Genomic DNA, 18,870 nt, shown 5'->3' on the forward strand with positions numbered 1-18,870 from the left:
CATAATCACACTACTATTCTATTCTCAACAATGACATATACCAATTTTGCTTATCGATTACAAGTTGACATCCTTAATTGCTAATGATGAACACTTTGCTTATATATTCTTTATAGTTTATACAGTATACATGGTACCACTCAAATTGACTAAGATATTGTATCTTCATATTATCTTGCAGCTCACCATTATTTATTATTATTATTGGGCCAATCATAATTATTGTATTAATTAATTGTTTTAAAGGAAAAAAAAAAAAAACAGTTGCCAATAAGAAAATGAGAGAGACCGCTAGATGAGAAGTTGGTGAAACGGACAGCTAAAGAGAGAGGTAGTGAAAACGGGGCCCAGTGAAGTGAGCGTGGGAGCGCACACATGGAAGTGGGGCCGAGTAACATAACCGGCAAAAAAATAGAGGTGGTTTAAAAAATGGCGTTGGATTAATAGAAGAAGAAGAAGACGGGAGGAGTGATTGGGATATGAAAGTAGAAAAGGCTGGTGTTTCGTGGCTGTGGCTGTGGCAGTGGTGGCACAGCGGTGGTGGTGGTGATTGTGACGTTCATTCACAATCAGCTAATTCAGTTAGTCTCTGAGACTTTGACCTTGTTTGTTTGCCCCAACCCAACACCCTCTCTCTCTCTCTTTCGGCTTTTTGTTTTTGTCCCATACAGGCAGACAACACAGACATAAGACATTGGTGATTTCTCCCAAGCCTCCACGCATTTGCTCCCACTCCTGGTACGTACATCTCTCTCTCTCTCTCTCTCTCTCTCTCTCTCTCTCTCTCTCTCTCTCTGTTTCATTTTGAGCTTCGTCCAAGTGATCCAGGATTTTTGGTGTTTTTGGGAGACATTGGAACCCAAAAGAATCGTACTTTGGTATTGCGTATTGGATCTCCAATTTTTTTTTTTTTTAATTTTACCAGTTTAAGTCTTTTATTTTGCGTATTGCGCATTCTTCTTGCGGTCTTGCCATATTTATTTTTCGAGTATTTTCAGTTTTTTTTTTTTGTTCTTCTTCAGATATACATTGTGTGGAGTGATCACCCTTAGAATATGTGCACTTTCATTGCTAGCATTGTATTGATCTAATTTCGTATTTTCTTTTTAATGAGTAATTGGTTATGCTGCAATCTGAAAAAAAAAATTCAAATTTGCAGTGCTTCCATTGTGATATTTGAGCAAGACAACAATTCCACCAAATATCAAACTCTGAAGCTGATCTACCAGGTAAATTGTTTTATTTTTTATTTTTGATAAGTCAGGTAAATTGAAATTTAAGAAACCCATTATTGTTTTTGCACCCTTTCCATAGTTAGATCTGCCCAACTGAGGAACAATATAAGCTACAACCTTTAAATTTTGGTCATATTTGTAGTAAGATTTTTTCAATGAATTTTGTTAGCAGTGGAAGTGTTAGTCCGGTCATTGATGCCATTGAAAAGCATATTTGGCGAGTTTGGGAAGATGAAAGTTGACAAGGGGAAAAAAGCAAGAAGAGGAGTAGAGAGAAAACATTTCCCTCGGCGAACAAAAGCACATATTGCCCCTGAACAGTCATCATCACCTCCTGCATTAGTTGAGCAGAGCCAATGGGTAAACTTGCCTCCTGATTTGCTTCTTGACATAATCCAACGTGTGGAAGCGAGTGAGACCCTCTGGCCTGCTCGGAGGGATGTAGTTGCTTGTGCTTCTGTTTGCAGGTCATGGAGGGAGATTACAAAAGAGATTGTCAAGACTCCAGAGCAATGTGGCTTGCTTACCTTCCCTATCTCACTCAAGCAGGTATTTTTCTCATAAAACAAGACTCTTCTTGTTCACATTCTATCACATACCTACTGAATTAAGAGGCTTAACTTTCCTCATTACTTGCATATATATCTACTAGCCCGGGCCAAGAGATGGTCCGATCCAGTGCTTTATTAAGAGGGAAAGAGAGACTTCAACATATCGGCTATATCTCGGTCTAAGCCCTGGTAAATGTTTAGTATTCATGACTAAAGCATGGGTTTGTTAGAAACCGGTGTTCAGATTATTTCTAAATGGATCTGGTTTCTGAAGTACAATATTAATAATTCAGTTTTTTAATTCCACAAAGAGTATCCTTCAATTTTGTAGAAGGTTGTTTTAGCCTCTAATATCTATGTGACTAATGCTTTATTATAAATCTACAGCTCTGTCTGGGGCTGTGAGTAAGCTATTGTTGGCAGCAAGAAAGATCAGACGAGCAGCAAGTACAGATTTTGTGATATCCTTAGTTGCAGATGAATTCTCTCGAGCAAGCAATACTTATGTTGGAAAACTACGGCAAGTTTTACCTATATGGATCTTTATGGTGGTCATGATTCATTATTTTTTTCCTAGCCATGAGGCCCATGACTTGTTCTTCTTTTTATGCAATTTATGGGTAATGTTGAACAGGTCTAATTTTCTGGGATCCAAGTTTACCATTTATGACAGGCAGCCTCCACATGGCCCAGCAATCCAAACAAATTGTAAGTCACATCGAAAAATTAATTCGAAGCACGTATCTCCTAGGGTAGCTGCCAGTAGTTATAGTGTCGCTACCATATCTTATGAGCTCAACATCCTCCGAACAAGGGGCCCAAGGAGAATGCATTGCACCATGCAATCAATCCCCATCTCAGCAGTTCAAGAAGGGGGCGTTGCTCCTACTCCAACAGAGTTAACAAATTGCCTTATTGAGCAATGCTCCCAATTGCCAGTCTCACAAGAAAAGAAGCCGTTTTCTGAGTTGTGCTCCAGTAGCCCCACACCCAATTTGGAACATGGCATGAGGGATCCACTCATTTTGAAAAATAAATCTCCTAGATGGCATGAGCAGCTGCAGTGTTGGTGTCTAAATTTTAAGGGACGTGTTACCGTGGCCTCTGTGAAGAATTTCCAGCTGGTGGCTGCTGCAGAGCCTTGCCAAAATGTGTCATTGGCTGAACAAGAGAAAGTAATATTGCAATTCGGAAAAATTGGTAAAGACATTTTCACGATGGATTATCAGTACCCTCTCTCTGCCTTCCAAGCATTCGCAATTTGCTTGAGCAGCTTTGACACAAAACCAGCCTGTGAATAATTGTCTATTCTCATCGTGTGATGATCATGCTCATCTTCCCTAAAAGTGTAACTGTAAATATATTTTTGAAACAAAGTACTTCATGCTGTCTTCTGGTCATCAGCAAGTGCCATCACTGAAGTTGAACTAGTTTGTGTAATGGCAGTGACCCGTAAAGCATATTATTGTAAGTTTCAAATTTACTTATTTGCATGAAAGCAGTTGTACGACAACTTCCTCCAAGTATGTAACATCACTTCTAGATATCCTATGTATCACTTTCCGCTTTCTATAAGAGAACCCTTTTCTCATAAAGATATCTTGTTAGATGTATATTTAATTTGAAACATGGTGTGGTTGAGTGTCAATATTCAAATGCAATTTGTTGTACAAAGCATATTTCTTATAAGAAACAACTAGGACTCAATCAAAGCATGACTGAATGGACAATATGGCACTTTTATTTTATTCTTTACTTTTTTGGTGGGACAATATGGTATAAACTTCAAATTCTCAATTTGTACAAATATATTTACTGTTTATTTTAAGATCTTATGAAGCTTATATTTACATGGTCAGAGAATCCCAATCTGAGCATCTTTTCTTTTCTCCCCGCAATTGTAGCGGCAGCCATGACGTCGAGGCTTTTCAGGATTATCTGAGTCTGAGTCACTTGATTCCATGAAGAGCCCTCTAAGGCACCGGCGTCTTACAGTGGATTCATGAGTAAGCTTCTCCGCAGGAGTTTTGGTGAATTGAGCCTTGTGTGTTTGGAGGGGGTCTGATTTTCCATTTGACTTGGATTCTACTGTGTTTTGAGAAAAAACTGCCTGAACACCTGGACTCCTATCTGTGACAGAACTACTAAACACAATGGAGTTATTGATGCTCTGTACATTGCTGTTGATATATGCCTTCCTTTGTTCTGCTTCTCTACTCATCTGGATTCCTTTCCCCTCGTTGCTTACCTCTCCGTCGTCACTCGAAGCTTCAGGGCTGTCATCTGGATTGGGATTATAACTGCGGTGTATATGAACTGATTCTTCTTTTTTTGCTGGTTCTGAGCTTGATTGCATTGATGCTCCTCTGTTTTCACCAGTTAGAGTTGTGACGCTAACTGCTTTCTCAAGCATTTTGTGCCCAAGGACCAGCTTTTCAAGTTTCATAATATCTTCCCTGATTTCTTTGGGTGGGGGAGGAGCTTGTTCCCCAGTCGATGAAACTGGCTTTTGTATAGACAACTTTGAAGTGCTCCTGTCTTTTGGATTTGTTGAACTCACAGTGTTGATCGGTTTCTCATTGGAGCTGGGGGTGGCTAGCGTCTCCTTTCTGTCAAAAGTTTCTTGCTTCTTGTGCCTCTGCTCTGCTTGCGATCCAACTCCAAGTGGGTCTTTGGTGTAACTTCCTGAGTCTGTTCCTGCAGTATGAAGTTGAGTGACTCTGTCTTGCATTGGTGCACTATAACCTTGATCGCCAGTGATCTTTTCTTCTTTCGTCAGTACTTGCACTACTTTCTCCCCTTCTTGATGCTCCTTTGGCTCTCTCTCTGATTCTGAAAGGTGCTTATGATCTCCACCAATGGTATCAGGATCTAATTTCTCAGGTGAAGAAATGGTTTCTACAGCTTCTGCGGAAGTTGCATGAGTTTCGGTTGGAGTATTGTTCTGAGCATTGGAAATAGTTTCAGATGTCGTTTTTGTGTTTGGTTCTGGTTGAGAGGCAGGTGATGAGGGTTCAGTAGAAAAGGAAGGAAGCTGAGATCTCTGTTGAGTGGTGGGAGTATTTTTCTGAGCATTGGAAATGGTTTCAGATGTGATTTTTGTGTTTGGTTCTGGTTGAGAGGCAGGTAATGAGGGTTCAGTAGAAAAGGAAGGACGCTGAGAGCTCTGTTGAGTGGTGAGCTGTGATTGAGTTTGTGAGGGTACTTGTGTTGCTGCTTGGGGTGTTGAAGCTAAACGAGATGGTGATGGAGGAAAGGACTCAACCTGGATTTGAGTTGTTGCAGAAGTTTTTTGGGACTCGGTGGCTGCACGAGATGGTGATGGTGGCGGTGGTTCAGTTCTTGGTGGTGCCTGAGAAGGAGAGGCCTTCACTGGGGCTTTTCCTGCTGGCCGAAATGGTGGTCGCTCAGCAAGGACTGTGGTGGTTGGCTGGGCAGGGCTTTGGGGTTTTGCTGTTGGACGTGGTTCTGGTTCTACTTGACGACCAGAATTACGCCAGGGGAACCTAAAACGAAACGATTGCCTTTTGTCTGCCATTTTGGCTTTGTTGAAGAAGGTGATAATGGGTGCTCAACCTTTAATGCCTGTTATATATTAAAATTTTATCCGATACCTTAGAAACATTTTGGGATTTCTGTATTGCTTCTTTACTTCTCTTGCAAATATTAATTACGCCTTATGAGAAATATGCAACTTCCTAATCCCGATTTTCCTTCTCTAATTGGTTAGGCATCTCGGCTGCAATTATCTTTATGTCTTCGCTTTTATTCTCTCTTTTTCTCTTCCTTTTGGCAGGCAGGTCCCCAAAAGGCTTGCAAAGTATTATACTTGCCCGAAATGTCACTTTTAAGAGCATAATTGTGGTCCACGTGATACTTGAAAAGGGTTGCAACTCTTTGAATTCAGCTAATACCTGAACTTATCAAATTTAGATGGAGACTAGCAATTAGTATGGCAATGGTATAGTCCTAGTTTTGTTTGGTCTAGAAGCTACGCAACAAAGTCTGAAACCCTTATTCCTTATAAAGTAATGAACCAACCTTTGTGGAAGAGTACACTGAAGGAGCTAGCTTTCCACATCAAGCACACCTGGACAAGTAACCTGGCAAACAAGTAAATAACATTTCCTTCATGCAGTGATTCAAGAAAAGAATAGGATGAAAGTAGATTTTAATTGTCAAGTAAGAGATGACGTAGGCCAACATGCATGTTGTGATGCTACATTTACCATACATGAGGAAGGTCCATACCCTTGCCCCATCATAAGGGGAGGGGAGCTTCCAATCAGTTCAACTCTTTCTGATCTTCCCACCAAGGTCCCTATCACTAATTTTCCGGTATTTTTCACAACTTTCCTTCTTTTTCCTGAGAAAATCCGAGTTTTTGGTATCATGAATAGCCAAGATTTATTTTAATATCATCTTCCTTAAACAGGAATTAACAAAAATGCAAGGAATTGGTAAGGCTGTGCGGTCATGCCAAGACATACTACAGGCTGCAATTTTACAGCATTCGCAAAGGAGAGAAACAGCTAAGATAGAAAGGATGGCTTCATGTTTTAAATGGGTTACCTCTCCACCTGCACAGCAAAAAGGATTGGAGAATGTGACTGTGGCAGACGTACTGGTGACAAAGGGTGAAGAAACTGGACCTTGGCTGTGGTGCCACACAGACGACCCTGTAATTGATGCCATAAAAAATGTAGTACCTTCTTACCATCTTGACCATCTATCTGTTACGTGAAAATTTACAATCATTTTTAAGTTATTTATGAATGAGAATGAGAATGCAATTGCAGATGGGTAAAAACAACATAGGGTCATTAGTGGTACTAAAGCCAGGAGAAAAAGAATATATTGCAGGAATCATTACAGAAAGAGGTAAATTATTTACACAAGTATACTTTATATTGGTCCAAAAGGTTTGATAACTAGTATTTACATACACCAAGCAGACTATCTGAGGAAGATAATTGCTCAGGAAAGATCTCCCATCTACACCAGAGTTGGAGAAATTATGACTGATGAGGTGAGTTCAAGTTTACCTTCTACAACTTAATCTACTTGGGACACCTTGGTTCACCAACCATTTTCATTCTAAATTCAAGGGCAAATTTTTTTACCTTTGACAGAACAAATTAATAACAGTGACATCTAACACAAACATTCTTCAAGCCATGCAACTTATGACAGGTAAGCCATGGCCGCAAGCAATTTCTACTCTGTAATTACCACATAATTAGACTGTACTAACTAGCATTCTGATTTGGTTCTATATGAAGTAAACATGTGAAAGTAAAATAGATGACATTGTTTTATGTCAAACAGAGAACCAAATAAGGCATGTTCCAGTTATAGATGGGAAGCTAGTTGGCATGATTTCAATCAAAGATGTTGTTCGAGCAGTGGTGGAGCAGCAAAGTGGGGAATTGAAGCGACTAAATGAGTACATTAGAGGAGAATACTATTAATACCTAGCTATCTAAGTTTTATGTTCATCAAAATCACTGTAACACAACATAAGCACAAATTTCAGTGCATGCAACATACTTGTATTTTAGATAGTGGAGAAAAGGAAGGATGGTTTCCAAAAACTTCAAATATATGTTCTCATACATGCATGGTGTGCTTGTGTGCTGGGTATAGTCTTCAGCTTCAATAGCCACATTCCGAAGTGAAGCCCAAGTCCAATCTCAATGAGCCCAATAACCTGCATGTAAGTCGTAGTCACTAGTCAGACAGACAAAAAGTCTTTTTTTTTGGCCAAGAAATCGGATCACGGAATAAAACCAGTGAATATCAAACTGTACATTATTCTTGTCCTCTTTGCCTCCAATCTCGAAAGCAACATATATACTCTTATCTGATATAGAACCAAAATTCAAGTTCAACTCTTTAATGTCATATTGGTTATATCTAGCATATATCATCTCTTTCAAGCACAAAATTGCAGAACTCCCATTGGCTGGTAGATCAACCTCACGCGTCTACTCCTTATCTTTTCGAACATTCAATCACCACAGAATTCTTTCTCCAAGTAGATTCAACAAATAAAGGCCTCTCTAGATATGTATTATCCCTTTATTCAAAAATTCCCCTAGCTCTTAGAGTGGTCCTCCTCAAAGCTCCAAGCTTTTAGTTTAGTGGCAGATGATTGGACCTTGCGTGGGGAAGCTGGACTCCAATTCCTCAAAAGTCATAGATAGGTTCTTGTTCTGCTAGTCTTCAGACCAAATAGCCTACATCTAGCTAAAGTCATTCAATTTGGTCCTCAATAGTTATGGACTTTAAAAGGAACGTCACGCTTGGGAGAGAGAGAGAGAGAGAGAGAGAGAGAGAGAGAGAGAGAGAGAGAGAGAGAGAGAGAGGGACTAATGAAGTCTAAAAATTTGGAGGGGTAGTGAGACACCATCATCACAACTTTCTCTGAAGTGGACTTAAGATAATAAAAATTCTGAGTATCAGAGATTTGGTGGTTTTTCATAAATTTCAAGCACATTTACCTGAATATGTTATCCCCTGGATGGACCCTCCTTCATGCTTGCAGCATCTCAAGCCAAGCATCCTATCAACTTGTCTAAATGAAACCAACTTCCTCAGACTCCTGCTGATGTGAATAGCATGTTGCACAATGCTGTTCATATGCAAATCGATCAAATGTCTTCATACATTAAGGGAAAGGATACCTGATTTGTTCACAAAATAAAGAAGCGACCATGACCATTAGCAGAAAAACATGCAAGTCATTTAATTGATTCATCGCAACTTTTCCAACTCCAACAATGACCAAGGACCTGTGCCTAACATTAGGGTCCACCAGGTTGACAATGCGAAAAAAAAAAAAAAAAGGTAAATTTAAGTCGGTGATGTTTGGATCTACCTCCTTTTGACAAACACAATCCTGGTTAAGGTCATATGAAGAGACCCATGTCGACCCAAAAAGGAAAAATCAAACAAATGGTTTTGTTTGATTAGCAAGAGGGTGAAAGAAAGAAAAAACAAAAAAAAAAAACTTATAATTATAAATTTAAGAAAGTTTACAATAGACTGATCTTTAGGCAAGGAGTTAGGAGAAAGTAGGTGAAGGAGTTGTTACATCTATTATTATGACTAATTACTAACTAATTCAGAATTGTCAAATTATATTATAGGATAGTAGTATGATCAGAAAATTAATCCCTCTAACATTACCGTTTGAAAATCCAATGCCTTTTTTATTTTGTTTTGCTTAACATTTAAAAGGTAGATTGGACAATAAATATGGGTGATGGGGCATGAGGGATGATATGGCCAACACATGTCCTGATGTCCATGTCCATGTCCAAGTCACCAAGGCCTTCTCACTATTGAATCCTAAAAGCAAAGCAATTTGTGTAAAGGGCAATTCAGTAACTCGCACATTGACTATTGCAGGAAGTAAACTATCACCCCTGTCCCAGAACTGACACAGGATCTGAAGAGCAACACTTGGTTGACCCTGGTGATTCACCTGCTGGCCATCCCTCCGCAACAAACCATTTTGGAATGTTTGCTATTGAAACCCCATAAGTTCCATAACCCCATTTCGAAGTTCCAATATTCAATTACGTACAAATCTCACTCTCCTTTACTTCCCTTCTTCCCTAATAGGAGGCCCCACGAGGCACTCTGCTTTATTGAAACTTGCAGTTCTACTCTGACAGATTAAAGATATGGAAGAGTAAATGGAACAAGCAATTGACAAAACAAAATCATCAATTTCCTTCATGCACGCGGTACATGATCCGATAATGACGATGCAGGACGACATTTTCTTCTCCTTTTTCGTTTCAGATAATAATCATCATCGCTATCTAAGACCTTTCCAGTTGTTTATATTTTTTTGTGATGAAAGCTAAACTCCTAAGACCTTTCTGGTTGTCATGCCTACATAGTACACATACTATCTTGCCATGCCTAATTAGGCATATAATATAATATAATAGAAGAATAATCACATACTCCTTAAAGAGTATATTATGTATTACAAGTTGTCCAAATAAGGAGGGGAAGAAATTACGTACCTGTGTTTTCTGTGGGTCTCAGTCTTTCAGACTCAAAACGTGAGGTGGAGGTTGATATTGTTAGCGCATCTACGTTAATGGGTAAACCAAGAATTGGGATCTAATCCCCACCAGGCTGTAAATTCTCAAAAAAATCCCACTTGCTGATGAGTTTATAAAAAGAGAAGACAGAGGCGTTGGAGAATATACAAGCTCTCCTTTCGCTTCTTGTCCTTCTTAGCGTTGATCAAGGAAGCGAATCACATCTTGTTGTGTCCCTAAAATATTCGCCAACTTGCACAAACCCACGACCTTCTCCTCCTGCTTATAAGGAGCACGGCAACCTCTTCTCTTGCCCATACCATCCCCTTGACTTGAGTCTTCTAACTTATACTGAAGCGGTGAACCCCTTTTCTGAATTCTCTTAGTTTAAGCACTCCATACACAATTACACATTATCTTCAATTTTCCCCTTCATCTTCAGACCCAACTCCTCTGACTCACACTCAGCCAAGAGTAATGGCATCTCTCACTTCCTCACGGAGTGCCAACTCCTCCTGGACGCCAAAGCAGAACAAGTTATTTGAAAAGGCTCTGGCTGTGTTTGACAAGGACACTCAAGACCGCTGGCATAATGTGGCCAAGGCTGTGGGTGGAAAATCTGCAGAGGAAGTAAAGAGGCACTATGAGATTCTGGTGCAGGATCTCATGCACATAGAATCTGGCCAAGTCCCTATACCCAATTACAAGGCCACTGGAAGCAACAGCAGTAGAGGAATTGGTGATGAGCAGAGGTAACTATCTAAATTTGTTTCATTTTCAAGCAATCATATAATCTCTTTGCCACGTTGCATTCTAAGCTAATGCATGCATCTATTCTTCATTTAATAGCTAGCTAGCTAGGACTTCCTAGTGAAGAAATGTTAGGGGATTCTTCACTGCCACAATGTCATCTACCAGGTTATGGCCAAAGAATTTCATAAAATTAGGAAATACCCAAGAGAGATATCCAAGTATGAGTTTGTTTTATGGATATTATAGCCTGGCATTTCCATCACTGCCTCACTGGATGTGGAAATGCATGGAAGTTTAGAAAATCTCAAAAATCTGTCAAGCACATCCCAAAATTAACAGAAAAAAATGCTACCATTGACATGAGCAGAAAACAATGAAAATATTAGTCCTAACTCACTATAATGTGACCAAAAGTTTGTGCAAATTAAGCATGTCATCAAGCATGACTTAACACAGGAACTTTTGGCAAGCTGATGAACAAACAATAGGAGCTTCTAAAATCAGAAACTTAAATTATATTATCAAAAAATTAAAAAGAGAACGAAGGTCAACAATTTGAAGTTTCTAGCGATATTAGCTGAAAGCTGGGGTTATGTAACTAGTCCACGTATCCCGTACCATAATGTCATCCACTATCTTTTCCTCTTCTGGCAGCGACAGTTCAAGCTAAAAAAAGGACCCAAAATTTTTTTTATGTGTTATTTTATTATTTTGTTTAGTATATATCACTCTATCCTATATTCCATACTATATTCAACTTAAACTCCTAAGAAAAAGCCCACATGAAATCTAATCCTTACTTGTTTTAGATCTCATGCACATGGTCCTATGATTAATTTACTATAATGTAGTGAGCCGCTTCTTCTAATGTAGACGAGCATCATAATTGTGTGACGCCATACAATTCTTTTTAATTCTTATCACATTCTTTCATTAATCCCCAAGCTTGCTCTCGACAGTGATTGTTGGATCTTAGCTAAAAACTCTTGGCAGCTTTTGTACTTGAAGAAAAAAATACGTATTATACTACAGTAACCAACGTAATACGTCGGCAGATATTTTATAAAATAGGACATTTTACTTCATAATGAAGCACCTAACAGAGAGAGGCTAATTATGTCTCTTTGAGCTAATGGGGGTGTGATTAACAAGATAATGCAAGTTGGGGTGTTGGGATAATCTTATAGTTTAGTTCAAAGATGCTAATTGCTACTTGCAACTAGGAGTTTTTTAAATTATTATTCTGCAATTATTTTTAATGCATACTTGGAAGTTGGAATTCTAAAATTTCTAATGTTAATTCATTCTAATCTCTACATCAGGCTTATGAAGAATCTAAAGATCTGATGGGACGGACCAGAAGACTTGTAAAAAAAAAAAAAAAAAAATTTGGTTGCTCTGTAATTCTGCCTATTGGTCCTTCGTACCAAGTGGCAAGTACCAAGTGTGAATGTAATCCTCTGTGTTTTTCTCCTCCTAATTGTAATGTTTATCTATTGTAATGAATTTTCTAGAAGAAAATATATATTAATATTTTGTGTTTCTGTTTGTATGTTATGCTGCTTGATCTCCTCTTTCCTTCATGAACTACCACAATAATTATAAAGTAACAGATCCATAAACAATGTTACGAACTTACGGTCAAGCAATCCATCGTTCAGATTGCGGGAAATCAGAAATTTTGGCTTAATTAATGCATTATATATACTCAATCAAGCAAATAATTAGATGAAGTAACTGCAATTTATCATAATCAAATGCGCAATTGGCAATAATATTGAAGTGGATTTTGCACTGAGTCACTGACCTTTGGAAGGCTGAAACGCACGCATCAAGAAGATCAAATTGTTCACAATCGGGATGTAGAAAGTCACTGTGATCATCGTCGAGCTGGAGAGCGCAGAAAAAAAAATATTATTGAAATTTCGGAGAGAAAAAGCCATAAACAAAGAAATTAGATCTGAATGGCCACCTCGATCTAGTGAGAGGGTCCGATCATATTGGTTCTTGGAGAAGACTGAAGAGGGTGAGGAAAGGCGGGAAATTAATTCGTTTTAGTTTTGGAAATTAAAAAACTGGCGCCACGATCCCTTTATGAGTACTCTGAACCGTTGATCTAATTATTATTACTTATTAGATATTGAGATCAAGGCCGTCAATTTTAGCTTGCAATCTTGAAAAACTACAAGCGGGATTTATCAAAAAACGACAGTGTAAATAATGTGGTCTAGTTTGCTTTATTCATGAAAAATATAGAAATGGAGATGCGGGGTATCGATCCCCGTACCTCTCGCATGCTAAGCGAGCGCTCTACCATCTGAGCTACATCCCCAGATATTAATAAAAACAAAATAAATTAATTTAATCGTTGAAAAGAAATCGTCGGCCTAGCCCACATTACTTTGCGATACCAGGACCAGGCCCATTAAGGCTGTTGGTCCGCGTACCTCGGCTGACCACACCTGAGTTTCTCGATTTTCTTACATTCACTTCTAAAACGGGAACTTTTCTGTTGTCACAAATTTGTGCAAGAGAAACGGCACACTAAGATTAGCATTCTTTCATCTGGATCGCCACAATAATTGACCAAATGTAAGCCCCACGATCAGTCACCCTAAGACTATAAATAAAGCACCATTTCCGTCGTAATGTTCAGTTCGATCAGATAATTAATTTTTATATTAAACTGCATTTTCTTTGTTGTTTGAAAAATAAGAAAAAAAAAAAAAAAAAGGAAACTAGAAAACCATGGCAAAGACTGCGTTTGTGTTGATTTTTGCAATGGTGTTGCTTCTATCGATCCACACGGTGTTTGGTCATGAAGAAAATATTCTCAACGCCGCCAGCGACGCTGCTTCAAAAGCAAAGGAAGCAGCAGGGAGCATCGCAGACTCTGCTGCTCGTGCCTTTGAGGAAGCTAAGGTTGGCGGGTCCGAATGGAACAGTTGGTTTACAGGCAAAATCAAGTAAGGTTTTTGGTACACGAATTTGGGATACTGTATTCTTTTTATTTCACTTTTTAAGTTTTTTAAAACACTGAACAACGAGTTAATTAATAAACAAAATTAAGATTCACATTACGAAATTTATTAGGTACGTGCACTGACGTACATTTAGAAACCTTCGTAGCTTTTTCATTTTTCGTTTTTTTCTTCCTGGTTAAAAGGAGTGAGGAACTAAAGATTAGCATCACCTATCAAGTCATCCATCAAAACAGTGCCAGTAGAGCCCAAATATTACTAATTACTTAAAAAAGCTTCATTGTTTTTTATTTTATTGGTACTAAGTGCTTGATTGTTGTTTGTTTTTCAGTGCTGGTCTTACAGAAAGCAAAAACACAGTTAAAGAACCAGACCATACCGAGCATAATTCAGCAGCGTAATCTTGGGATCATGCATCAAGTTATCCACATTACCGTCGTTATTACTATTGTGGTCTTTTTTTTTTTTTTTGGGTTGAACCAAGTACGTTAAACATTTTTTTAAACTTAGTATTACGAGGTGGAAGCCCTGGAATATCCAATGGATCCTTAGAACAAGTAACAAGCTTGAAAAATGTTGTAAATAAAAAGTATCATATATACTAATATACTATGATCTCCGATAAAACTAATTTTTTGGTGTGATCGTAATATTGTCATGTAGTGTTATGAATTCACTTGTGATGTAATAAATGTATATCTATTAATAATATACCCCTAAGGTATAAATTTTTCAGACGCTCACAGTTGTTATTATTAGGTACTACATAATATATAAAACTATTTCTATCATTTTTTTTTTCTTGCCATGCTATATTTGGTTTTACCTTAATTTATCATATCGTGTATTATATCTTTCTAATAGATATGATATTACTTCACACAAATACATCTCACTTATGAAGGATAATATACAGACTAGTAATTGAGATTGTACATATGTATAGCATTGATCCTGCATCTCGATTTGGGTAATTGAAGTTATTCTCTGTATAATAACACACCAAATTACATTGTTATCCCGAATCTCTAAGACTGACAATTATTCAATCAACCCATAAAGTGCTGACAAAAATTAACACCACCACAAAATTTTGCCTCTTGGGCCGGACCCACGAGCTCTCAGTGGACCACGGTTTTTGAGGGTACGTTGTTCTGGGTCAAAGTCAACTCTTGTGATCAAAGCGTTCAAACAGGCCAAGCAATACCTTCCTGGACCGTATACCTAAACCGGGACAAGCCTTACTTGTCGAGTTGAGAGAGAGAGAGAGAGAGAGAGAGAGAGAGAGAGAGAGAGAGAGAGAGAGAGAGACCAAGTGGATGAACTGGACGGTGTCGTTTCCGTTTGGTTCGCAATCATCGGATGGACGGTGGAGACGGACTGGCGGGGTGGTGGGCCTGGTGGGCCATAGAGGTTCAGTAGGGAGGGTTTCTCGTAGGTTCCAAGAGGTGGAGATGGATTTGAGTGATAGTGAAAGAGATAACTTTGTTTGGTTTGGATTTGAGGAAGATGATGTTACTGGTACAGTGGCAAATGTAGCTGCTTCCCTGTATTAAAATGGTTTAATTGGTTGCCTAGAAAATAGGATTACTCTTTCCCTGTTTTCTTTGTGCAATAAATAAGAGAGGTAAATATTTCAACGGCAATAATTTGTGGGGTGTGAACTGACCATAACGAGGACTAAGGTTCACATAGTTCAAATAGTTTGACGTTTACACACACACTCTCAAACAAAAGCGTAATGCTATACATGTGATTTAGGTGAGATTCAATTCCACGTACACCTAAACAAGAGGATTCGATTCGGTTTCTATAATATGTGTACGTGTATAGTACTGCAATGAACAATAAAAAAGATCGACCCCCATACAAGCAATAATCTGTGTCGATCTGGATTTTAATCCCTACAATCAAAGTACGTGCAAATTTTAGGCAGAGACAAATAGCTAGCCCAACAAAAAAAGCGGGCCTAACCTGCTTTATGTATATCATATTAGACTACCATGGAAGGCCCAATCAATGAAGCTACCTCTCAAGCCAACATGTTGAAGTATTCCCAACATATATATACTTGGTTTTCCTAATTTCCTCAACACAAGAAATCCAAACATAGCTAGATCGATCTAGAAGGACTCTCTCAGGTCTCAACAGAATCTCATGGCATTGTGAAAACAACTACAAGAGGGCTAGTTAACAGCAACAATATTGTTGAGGAACAAATTAAAGCTGAATAATATATAATTAATTAAAAACAACAACAATGAACAAGGTTTTAGCTAGCAGAAGAATTAATAATCATGCAAATATCTGATCTAGGCCTCATCATTTTTATACAAATCTCAGTTAATGATGATGATGACGATGATGATGATGTTATTCTATGTGTCTGTCCCTTCCTCTCCTCCAGCTTCAGGTTGTTCAACGACATTCTCCAAACACTGATCAGTAGTTGGTGTGATGCCAATAATCTCATGCTGCTTCTTGACCACACTGTTCTTGTTGTTATGCATCCAAACCCTGAGCACCTGCCTCTTCACTCCAACCTCAGCACAAAACCTCTCCACCTCCTCCTCATCCTGCTTCTGAATCCTCCACCCCACCTTCTCAGCAAAGTCCATCATCCTCTCCTTCTGCTCCGGCGTGAACTTGGTCCGAAACCGCTTCTTCGACAGCGCATACGGCCGCACCGCCCCTCCACCCGCCTCCGACTGAAACGCATTCAGATCCTCGCTCGAGGACTCCGTTCCACCGCCACCGCCTCCTCCGAAAGCCACATTCATCGGCTGAATAATCGGGGCCACGTTCATTGAGAATTTGTGGTGGTGGTGGTGGTGGTGGAGAGCCGACGGAGACGGCAGAGGCGGCGGGAGTTGAAGCGGGCTCAGCATTATAGCGCTTCTTCTGGAGCCGGGACTAAACGGCGTCGTTTCACCGTCTACCTCCTTTCGGTGGAAGTTGCGGTGGCAATCACATGCAGCGCACTTCAAAGCTTCCAGTGTGCCCTCATCGCCACTCGGCATGAACTCTCCGCACCCGTCGAACACGTTCCCGCCTATGTTGGCCGCGTGGTTCTTGAGGCATTCTCGAAATCTTATAATGCTGGCGGTTGAGGAGGGTGTCTTGGATGATGACTTGGGTCCGGGTCCGACCCCAACCGCAGCGATTGGGGCGACCCGATCTGGATCTGGATCTCTCCCGAGGCTGATGGGTTGTTGGTGCTGTTGAATATGGTAGTCTAGGGTTTGAGAAGTGTAGGTGCCATTGTGAATCACAGCTGCTGAGGATGATGATCTTCGTTTCTCTCCTCCCGCTGATGATTCTTTACTCGTTAAATGAGTAGTACCATAGCTCAGAGATCCTGACGTCCTCATTTCATTGTCTTGAGCTCTAAAATCCATATATAATTTTTTGGCTAAAATCTTAATTATTTAATCAATCTCGAAACCTGTTCAAAAGCATCGATCCCAACTGGTACTCATGTACTTTATTGGGGTTCTAGGTCTTCTAATCTCGATCTCATAATCTAATAGAAAAAGAAAAAAATCAAACACATAAATGACAAAAGTAGCTAGGTAATAGAGTATGAATATCCTAGTATTGTCATCAACTTCTTTCTTCCAAATATTCACTGTATTACGGTGCTAAAACCCACCAACCCATGTCTTTATTTTGCACAGTTCTTGTTAAAAGAGCAGGCTTTGAGAGAGAGAGAGAGAGAGAGAGAGAGAGAGAGACTTGAATTAAAAGAAAAAATTGAATGCGGAGATGAAGGGGTAGCAAACTCACAGTTGTAAGAAAGAGAGAGAAGTAAGCAGCAACAGCATCTTTAACATCACGGCCTGATGAGCACCTCTAATGGCTTCCATCCAAGTAATTAAAAGCACAGAGAGAGAGAGAGAGAGAGAGATGGGGTTCGGGTTTGGGGATTGTGGGTTTGTGCTTCTGAGCTTCCAACAAGAGACAGGTTGGTTGCTTGTGGTGAGGCCAGCGGGCGAAGGATAAGAGAGAGTAGTCCAACCCAAGTGATATGAGATTAAGGGGCCAGGCCAAGGGGTTGTAGTACTATTGCTATCTCTCTCTCTCTCTCTCTCTCTCTCTCTCTCTCTCTCTCTATCTTTGCAAGTTTTGCTGCAGCAGATTACAAAACAACCGACAACGTCATGTTCAGGCCTCTCCCACGCCCTGCCAAGGTGGGTCCCACCCCCCCCAACCCACCCCTTCATTATTGCCCCTTTCTATTTCTTATCTCAACACCCTTCACCCGAAAAAATGACCCAAAATGCATATTTTCAGTACTACCACTCATGACTCATAGCCATTTGATGAGACGTAGCCTTGCTTCCTCGTAATCCTCCTTCAAATCCCATGTTTCCTTAATTAAACGCATACTAAGAAACCCCTATTAGCCTCCATAAACCTCAGTTTTACGAAAAAAACCATATGCATGCAAAAACATTAAACAAAATATATGGGTAAAAGTGAAAAAGTAGGAGTACTACTGTTCCAGTGCTGTGATGGTCCACAGTAGTGGCCTTGTCGTGTTGCTCTCTCAGTCTCTCTCCTCATCACTCTCTCTCTCTCTTCCCTCAATAGTCGTATGCATCAAAGGCTTGGTAGCTAACGTGCGGGTTCTGCTGCACCCTCTGAAACACACCACGCTTGCCCCAGCAAGCAAGGTCTTTACCTTTCTGTCATGCAATCGATGGCTTTTCTTTGTCTCTCTCTTTCCACGTCTTGGTACTTGCCTTGGCTAACTCAGCTCTGTTCACTGCCTCTGGGTGGTGCAGTACAGCTCCCCAACCAATTCAATTCGCTTCAATTTAAAACCACCTTACGTAAATAAAGACAAACAATATTGGGGAAGATGAAAACACACCAACTTCTTAACCAACTTGGAAAATAAATTTCACACTAACTTAATGTTCTCAAATAAATTTAATTAATTAATAATCATGCATGTATGATGTATACATGCACCTCCTCCAATAAATTAATACAACACCAAACACAAAATACCGTACTTACACGTGACATTTCTAATTTTTGGAACCATATATATCCGATTGGGGTCGGGAATGGGTTTGTGGAATTCAATATTTTTGAAAAAAAAAAATGCTTATAAAATTTTGTTAGTTCCATACCAAAAAAAAGAAGAATTATGGTTTTGATACTTGTATTTTAATTTTTATGTCATGTTTTACTAAGATAATTATAATTTCAATTATCTCAATAATTGATACTGTAATTTACTAATTATTTCAATTGTGTTTCAATTAATTTTGTTAAT

The 18,870-nt window shown here is 39.3% G+C and overlaps 5 protein-coding genes and 1 non-coding gene across 6 annotated transcripts; 3 read left to right on the forward strand and 3 right to left on the reverse strand.

Moving 5' to 3' along the window:
* Positions 1–476: 476 nt before the first annotated feature.
* TLP6 (tubby like protein 6) lies at positions 477–3,344 on the forward strand. Its single transcript, XM_086251362.1, has 6 exons — positions 477–738; positions 1,160–1,229; positions 1,408–1,784; positions 1,888–1,975; positions 2,174–2,306; positions 2,421–3,344. The coding sequence occupies exons 3-6, from the start codon at positions 1,431–1,433 to the stop codon at positions 3,085–3,087; spliced, it is 1,242 nt and encodes a 413-aa protein (XP_086107488.1). The 5' UTR covers positions 477–738; positions 1,160–1,229; positions 1,408–1,430; the 3' UTR covers positions 3,088–3,344.
* A 183-nt stretch (positions 3,345–3,527) lies between these two features.
* On the reverse strand, positions 3,528–5,324 carry LOC147278218 (oxidoreductases, acting on NADH or NADPH). Its single transcript, XM_086251925.1, has one exon. The coding sequence runs from the start codon at positions 5,322–5,324 to the stop codon at positions 3,642–3,644; it is 1,683 nt and encodes a 560-aa protein (XP_086108051.1). The 3' UTR covers positions 3,528–3,641.
* A 734-nt stretch (positions 5,325–6,058) lies between these two features.
* Positions 6,059–7,310, forward strand: LOC147278219 (Cystathionine beta-synthase (CBS) family protein). The gene is made up of 6 exons (XM_086252240.1): positions 6,059–6,124; positions 6,222–6,488; positions 6,586–6,667; positions 6,742–6,815; positions 6,919–6,979; positions 7,115–7,310. Exons 2-6 carry the CDS (start codon positions 6,234–6,236, stop codon positions 7,255–7,257), a joined length of 615 nt encoding a protein of 204 aa, XP_086108366.1. The 5' UTR covers positions 6,059–6,124; positions 6,222–6,233; the 3' UTR covers positions 7,258–7,310.
* Positions 7,311–10,058: 2,748 nt separating this feature from the next.
* Positions 10,059–12,142, forward strand: LOC147278220 (protein RADIALIS-like 3). The gene is made up of 2 exons (XM_086250837.1): positions 10,059–10,601; positions 11,925–12,142. Exons 1-2 carry the CDS (start codon positions 10,327–10,329, stop codon positions 11,947–11,949), a joined length of 300 nt encoding a protein of 99 aa, XP_086106963.1. The 5' UTR covers positions 10,059–10,326; the 3' UTR covers positions 11,950–12,142.
* Positions 12,143–12,861: 719 nt separating this feature from the next.
* TRNAA-AGC (transfer RNA alanine (anticodon AGC)) lies at positions 12,862–12,934 on the reverse strand. The gene has a single exon. It is a non-coding gene; the product is annotated as a tRNA-Ala (tRNA).
* Positions 12,935–15,802: 2,868 nt separating this feature from the next.
* Positions 15,803–17,577, reverse strand: HB33 (homeobox protein 33). Its single transcript, XM_086250329.1, has 2 exons — positions 17,370–17,577; positions 15,803–17,106 (listed from the first exon to the last, which is right to left on the reverse strand). Exon 2 carries the CDS (start codon positions 16,979–16,981, stop codon positions 15,962–15,964), a length of 1,020 nt encoding a protein of 339 aa, XP_086106455.1. The 5' UTR covers positions 16,982–17,106; positions 17,370–17,577; the 3' UTR covers positions 15,803–15,961.
* Between the last annotated feature and the right edge of the window lie 1,293 nt (positions 17,578–18,870).

This window comes from Dryas octopetala, chromosome 7, assembly GCF_963921425.1.
Source record: "Dryas octopetala chromosome 7, drDryOcto1.1, whole genome shotgun sequence".
NCBI lineage: Eukaryota > Viridiplantae > Streptophyta > Magnoliopsida > Rosales > Rosaceae > Dryas > Dryas octopetala.

Bases quoted from the DNA above. Each gene is read 5' to 3' on its own strand.
- TLP6 (XM_086251362.1), top strand. From the start codon at position 1,431: ATGCCATTGAAAAGCATATTTGGCGAGTTTGGGAAGATGAAAGTTGAC. The intron at 1,976-2,173 runs GTAAATGTTTAG...ATAAATCTACAG, and splicing joins ATATCTCGGTCTAAGCCCTG to CTCTGTCTGGGGCTGTGAGT. The intron at 2,307-2,420 runs GCAAGTTTTACC...AATGTTGAACAG, and splicing joins ACTTATGTTGGAAAACTACG to GTCTAATTTTCTGGGATCCA.
- LOC147278218 (XM_086251925.1), bottom strand. From the start codon at position 5,324: ATGGCAGACAAAAGGCAATCGTTTCGTTTTAGGTTCCCCTGGCGTAAT.
- LOC147278219 (XM_086252240.1), top strand. From the start codon at position 6,234: ATGCAAGGAATTGGTAAGGCTGTGCGGTCATGCCAAGACATACTACAG. The intron at 6,489-6,585 runs GTAGTACCTTCT...ATGCAATTGCAG, and splicing joins TAATTGATGCCATAAAAAAT to ATGGGTAAAAACAACATAGG. The intron at 6,980-7,114 runs GTAAGCCATGGC...TATGTCAAACAG, and splicing joins AGCCATGCAACTTATGACAG to AGAACCAAATAAGGCATGTT.
- LOC147278220 (XM_086250837.1), top strand. From the start codon at position 10,327: ATGGCATCTCTCACTTCCTCACGGAGTGCCAACTCCTCCTGGACGCCA. The intron at 10,602-11,924 runs GTAACTATCTAA...TCTCTACATCAG, and splicing joins GGAATTGGTGATGAGCAGAG to GCTTATGAAGAATCTAAAGA.
- HB33 (XM_086250329.1), bottom strand. From the start codon at position 16,981: ATGGATTTTAGAGCTCAAGACAATGAAATGAGGACGTCAGGATCTCTG.